General features: G+C 47.7%; 1 protein-coding gene across 3 annotated transcripts; it reads right to left on the bottom strand.

Moving 5' to 3' along the window:
* Positions 1–726: 726 nt before the first annotated feature.
* LOC141023400 (uncharacterized) lies at positions 727–4153 on the bottom strand. 3 transcript variants are annotated; one of them, XM_073500254.1, is made up of 4 exons: positions 3734–4098; positions 3308–3637; positions 2213–2303; positions 727–979 (listed from the first exon to the last, which is right to left on the bottom strand). In XM_073500254.1, exons 1-4 carry the CDS (start codon positions 3809–3811, stop codon positions 876–878), a joined length of 603 nt encoding a protein of 200 aa, XP_073356355.1. In that variant the 5' UTR covers positions 3812–4098; the 3' UTR covers positions 727–875. The 3 variants fall into 3 exon arrangements, with proteins under 3 accessions (XP_073356355.1, XP_073356353.1, XP_073356354.1); XM_073500252.1 differs by having other exon boundaries at positions 727–1699; positions 3308–4153; XM_073500253.1 differs by having other exon boundaries at positions 3308–4153.
* Between the last annotated feature and the right edge of the window lie 687 nt (positions 4154–4840).

Below are 4840 nucleotides of genomic sequence, written 5' to 3'. Positions count from 1 at the left end.
GGGCAAGATGACTAAGACTCCGTTCTCCGGAACAATGGAGCGAGCAACAGACTTGTTGGAAATAATACATACTGATGTATGCAGCCCGATGAGTGTTGAGGCTCGCGACAGGTATCATTATTTTCCGACCTTCACAGATGATTTGAGCAGATATGGGTATATCTACTTGATGAAACATAAATCTAAAACATTTGAAAAGTTCAAATAATTTCAGAGTGAAGTGGAAAATCATCGTAACAAGAAAATAAAGTTTCTATGATCCGATCGTGGAGGAGAATATTTGAGTTACAAGTTTGGTCTTCATTTGAAACAATGCGAAATATTTTCGCAACTCACGCCACCTGGAACACCACAGCGTAATGGTGTGTCCGAACATCGTAACCGTACTTTATTAGATATGGTGCAATCTATGATGTCTCTTACCGATTTACCAGTATTGTTTTGGGGTTATGCATTAGAGACAACTGCATTCACGTTAAATAGGGCACCATCTAAAACCGTTGAGACGACACCATATGAACTGTGGTTTGGCAAGAAACCAAAGTTGTTGTTTCTTAAAGTTTGGGGTTGCGATGCTTATGTGAAAAAGTTTCATCCTGATAATGTAACACCCACGATGCGGCTATATCTCCCACGTGTCGAGGCACGACTTAGAGGCATAACCGCATTGTGGTTTTGTCGCAAGAAGGGTCATCTTCACACAATCCCATGTAATGAACAAGAATGGGATAAAGAGTTGGCTTACAATCGCGACTTCACACAATACATAAATAAATCATACATCAATCAGAGTACACACATAGGTCCGACTACGGAACCAAATAAAAGAAGACAACCCCAAATGCTAGATCCCCGATCGTCCCAATTGGGCTCCACTACTGATCATCTGGAAACGAAACATAGTAACGAACAATGTCTTCATCGAACTCCCACTTGAGCTCGGTTGCATCACCTGCACTGGTATCGTCGGCACCTACAACTGTTTTGGTAGAATCTGTGAGTCACGAGGACTCAGCAATCTCACACCCGCGAGATCAAGACTATTTAAGCTTATAGGAAAGAAAAGGGTAGTGAGGTGGAGCTGCAGCAAGCACTAAGCATATATGGTGGCTAACATACGCAAATAAGAGCGAGAAGAGGAGCAACGGAACGGTCGTCAACTAGTAATGATCAAGAAGTGATCCTGAAACTACTTACGTTCATGCATAACCCGAACCGTGTTCACTTCCCGGACTCCGCCGAAAAGAGACCATCACAGCTACACACACGGTTGATGTATTTTAAATAAGTCAAGTGTCAAGTTCTCTACAACCGGACATTAACAAATTCCCATCTGCCACATAACCGCGGGCACGGCTTTCGAAAGATAATACCCTGCAGGGGTGTCCCAACTTAGCCCATTATAAGCTCTCACGGTCAACGAAGGATATTCCTTCTCCCGGGAAGACCCGATCAGTCTCGGAATCCCGGTTTACAAGACATTTCAACAATGGTAAAACAAGACCAGCAAAGCCGCCCGAATGTGCCGACAAATCCCGATAAGAGCTGCACATATCTCGTTCTCAGGGCACACCGGATTGTCCAAGCTTCCGATAGGCGAGCCCAGAGTTGCCCCTGGTGGCCACCAGCGACTGACGGGTTGGACCAACACTCAGAGGAGCACTGGCCCAGGGGTTTAAAATAAAGATGACCCTTGAGTCTGCAGAACCAAAGGGAAAAAGGCTTAGGTAGTCAAATGGTAAAACGAAGGTTGGGCCTTGCTGGAGGAGTTTTATTCAAAGCAAACTGTCAAGGGGGTCCCATAAATCACCCAACCGCGTAAGGAACGCAAAATCAAGGAACATAACACCGGTATGACGGAAAACTAGGGCGGCAAGAGTGGAACAGAACACCAGGCATAAGGCCGAGCCTTCCACCCTTTACCAAGTATATAGATGCATTAATTAAATAAGAGATATTGTGATATCCCAACATATCCATGTTCCAACATAGAACAAACTTCATCTTCACCTGCAACTAGCAACGCTATAACAGGGGCTGAGCAAAAGCGGTAACATAGCCAAACAACGGTTTGCTAGGAAAGGTGTGTTAGAGGCTTGACATGGCAATATGGGAGGCATGATATAGCAAGTGGTAGGTAGCGCGGCATAGCAATAGAGCGAACAACTAGCAAGCAAAGATAGAAGTGATTTCGAGGGTATGGTCATCTTGCCTGAGATCCCGCAAGGAAGAAGAACGAGTCCATGAAGAAGGCAAACGGACGGAATCAAACGAATCCTCACAACTCCGGAACGAAACCGAAGCTAACGAGAGAAGCAACCCGGAAAGAAACAAACAACATAGTAAACAACCACCACATACACATGGCATGATGCACAAACAAGTATGATGCATGTCCGGTTTAATGAGGCATGGCATGGCAAAATGCACAAACAATACTACAAATTAAGTGGAGCTCAATATGCAACGAGTTGCATATTGACGAAACACCACATTCAAGTTATTTAGTATCGCTCTTGTTTATGTACCCAACAATATTAAATGTTGTTAAACATGGCAAGAGGGTGAAGCATAAATAAACTAACTATTTAAGCAAGTTAAATGAGGCCGGAAATAACAAACAACAATTCCGGAAAATCCCCACATGCATATTTTAGATTTGGTACTGTTCTGCCTAAAACCATATTTTATTATTGTTAAACAGTAAAACAAGGTGCACCATGTTAAACTAGGCATTTTTCTACCCCACTTACATATAAAGTTTATTAAATTTGGAGCTACGGTTATTTAGTTATGAAATAAATCATTTTAGCATGTTATTTAGGCAAAATTAAACAAACAGCAAGTTAAACATTTTAAACATGGATGAGAGCAGCATATTATGAAACTAGATGAAATTCTAGACATTTTTCATATATAAATTATTTTAATCCGATGCACGGTTGTGAAGTTATTATATGCATGATGTATGAGGGGTTTTCTGCAAAACTGCACTCTCGGGATAATATGAAATTCGCAGCACGCCAAAAAAAAGTAGCGACGGGCCGAATGCAACGCACTGTGCAAGCCCAGCAGCAGATCTGGCCCGAAGCAGATGTGGGAGTGCAAAATAACAGGAAAACTAAGCAAAAAAATGGGGGCGGCTGGGACTCAAACCCCAGACCCCTCGAATGGATAGAGGCCGCGCTAGCCACTGGGCTAGCTGATATGCTTGCGGTGGAACATAGTGGCAATTCTAAATAACCTCTACATGCCAGAACGGATCTAGGAAAAGATCGAAGCTTCGGTTATGGAGGAAGTTGCTCACAGCAGGAAAACAGAGGCCGGCGGCCATGGCGATGCTGGCCCTTGGTTGGCTGGGTGAGCGGAAGGAGCTGGGCGCCCCTAGCCTTGCGGCCCTTGCGCACATGCCGGCGTGGGAAGTCAACGGGCAGGGGCAGCTTCCTCTGTCTGCTCCCGACAGAAGGAGGCAGCGCGGCGCGGAGCAGCGCTTGGGCTGCGGTACGAAGGCGACGACAGCGATGCGCAAGGCGGGCAGGGATGGCCGGTGGTCGACGAAGATGGCCGGGACCAGACGGATCTGACTGGAGATGGTGGCCGGCGGGCTGGAGCTCCTTGTAGCTTCCATGGCATACTCCTGCGAAGAACAGAGAGGGCGGGAGATCCTAGAGTGAGAAAGAGAAGAGGAACCAAGGGAGGAAGGGGACATGAAGAGAAGGGAGGCGAGGCCGGCCTGGGGGAGCTGGGCGCCGGCGCCGACGTCCGGTTGAGGGAGAGGCGGCGGGATCGAGGCGCGGGCGCAGAAGCTCATGTGCGTGCTCGCACACGAGCGCGAGGCTCTTTCCTCAGTTGGTTCCTGGAGGCAGCACAAGGACGAGATAGGGGATTGCGCGAGGGACTTGGCGGCGGGGCTGGCCTGAAGCTGCTGCTGGTGGCCGGCCTGAGGAAGACGAGGTGACGAGGAGGCGCTCAGCTGGAGGGTTCGAGCGACGGGAGGAGCGGGCGGTGGTGCGGTGGTGGATCGGGCAGGCGTGCCGATCGAGGAAGGTGGGTGGCGGCACTGGGTTTGCTCGGGAAGGAATGAGGGGATCCCAAGGCAGAGGGGACTGGAGGAGTGGCGGCGGCGCGATGGGATCGATGGGACAAGGGGCTTGAATTTAGGGATTGGTCTAGGGTTGGACTAATATATATAGCGGATGAATTTAGGTTAGGGGATATTTGGTCCCTCCGATTTAAATCGGACGGTCAAGAAAAATAAGCTAGGAGAGTCCAACAAAGAAAACGGTGATGTTTTATAGACGTTTGGGGATGATCTGAATCCAACGGTCACGACCGAGCGGGTCGGGTTCGGGACAGGTTTCGGACGCGCGCGAGAAGGGGTTTTATACATTGTGCAGAGAGATAAGGCGAACAAAGAAGAGGGAAATGAGAACCCGGTTGGTCTCGAAAGGGGCAACGGAGGCAACAGGGAGAAGCGGGAACTACGAACGGACCACGAGTTTAAGAAAACACGCGGATGCAATGCGGATGAGCAATGATGAATGCAACAAATAAAAATAAAACACACGGCGACAGCAAGGCAGCTGGAAGACTTCTGGAGCGTCGGTCTTGGGGCGTTACAACACTCCACCACTACGAGAGGATCTCGTCCCGAGATATAGGATGGCACCGGAGAGAAACAGAAGAGGAAGAGGTAAAACAAAAGTTGCTTCTTTGACAAACGAGTGAAACCACGAACCTTGAGAGGTTAATTTTTTTAAAGAAGAATACAATGGACATGAACGCGAGTGCAAACACTCCGTTAGAAAAGAGAAACAAGGAACATTACGAGAACCTTGTA

The sequence above is a fragment of the Aegilops tauschii genome, chromosome 5 (genome assembly GCF_002575655.3).
Source record: "Aegilops tauschii subsp. strangulata cultivar AL8/78 chromosome 5, Aet v6.0, whole genome shotgun sequence".
NCBI classification, from domain to species: domain Eukaryota; kingdom Viridiplantae; phylum Streptophyta; class Magnoliopsida; order Poales; family Poaceae; genus Aegilops; species Aegilops tauschii.
The sequence above is the reverse complement of the archived record's forward strand: the minus strand, read 5'-3'. Positions and strand labels throughout refer to the sequence as shown.